The 976-nt window shown below is 36.0% G+C and overlaps 1 protein-coding gene across 1 annotated transcript; it reads right to left on the bottom strand.

The window, feature by feature from the left end:
- Positions 1–504: 504 nt before the first annotated feature.
- GCK72_015333 (uncharacterized protein) lies at positions 505–768 on the bottom strand (the record flags this gene model as incomplete). The annotated part of the gene is made up of 1 exon (XM_053730789.1): positions 505–768. The coding sequence occupies one exon, from the start codon at positions 766–768 to the stop codon at positions 505–507; it is 264 nt and encodes an 87-aa protein (XP_053585561.1).
- Between the last annotated feature and the right edge of the window lie 208 nt (positions 769–976).

Below are 976 nucleotides of genomic sequence, written 5' to 3'. Positions count from 1 at the left end.
TTAACTTCAGCACTTCCAAATTTCTAATGAAGTTTCTCTGAAACAGTAACAAAACTTCGCTGTTTCAAACCCAACACTACTAAGGTGTCATTCCTTGGTACACATTTCATTAAAGGGGGACTGAAGTATTCCAAAAATCGAGATTTTTTAATATGGATCGACTCAGAATTTTATAGAAAAGGGAAAAGTCTCTTGGAGCCAGGTCCGAAAATCAGTCTAAAGCGAGTTATGAGGCCTCAAAGTGTCAAAAAAGACTCTCTCGCATGGAATTTTTTATTATATTTCAACGTAAAATTCTCTCGCCGTGCAGAGGAAAAATGTGAAAATTGAGAGAATAATGCCGTGAACTCTCTTATATCAACTTTTCCTCATGTTCAATTGAGGAAGTGCCTCCATGATTATGAAGTCATTGGTTGGAATTGACCTTGATAACTCAACAGAACGACTGTGACGTAGGAAAACAACAATTTTTACGAAAAAAAAACTAAAAATAACGTTCAGGGATTAGACTGTGCATACAATCTCTCTTTCTGCTTCAGCTCTTGCATCTAGTTCAGATTGTTCAGTGTCCGTTATCTGAACGTATTCCGACGCGTCTTTCTCCTTTGCCATTTGAAGAATTGTGAATCTCCACTCATTTTTTGGAGCAGTTTTTCGTGATCTCCAAACAATTGACTTTTTGGTCATACAAAAGTAAGAAACTTTTGCTTCCACTTTACGGAGTCCATTTGATTCATCTATTTGTAATAGATGATTCACAGTAATCATTCACAGTGATCAATCACAGTGATGATATGTTCTGTTGTGTTATCAAGGTCAATTCCAACCAATGACTTCATAATCATGGAGGCACTTCCTCAATTGAACATGAGGAAAAGTTGATATAAGAGAGTTCACGACATTATTCTCTCAATTTTCACATTTTTCCTCTGCACGGCGAGAGAATTTTACGTTGAAATATAATAAAAAATTCCAT

This window comes from Caenorhabditis remanei, chromosome IV (genome assembly GCF_010183535.1).
Source record: "Caenorhabditis remanei strain PX506 chromosome IV, whole genome shotgun sequence".
Classification (NCBI taxonomy): domain Eukaryota; kingdom Metazoa; phylum Nematoda; class Chromadorea; order Rhabditida; family Rhabditidae; genus Caenorhabditis; species Caenorhabditis remanei.
This window is presented reverse-complemented; position numbering and strand designations above follow the sequence as displayed.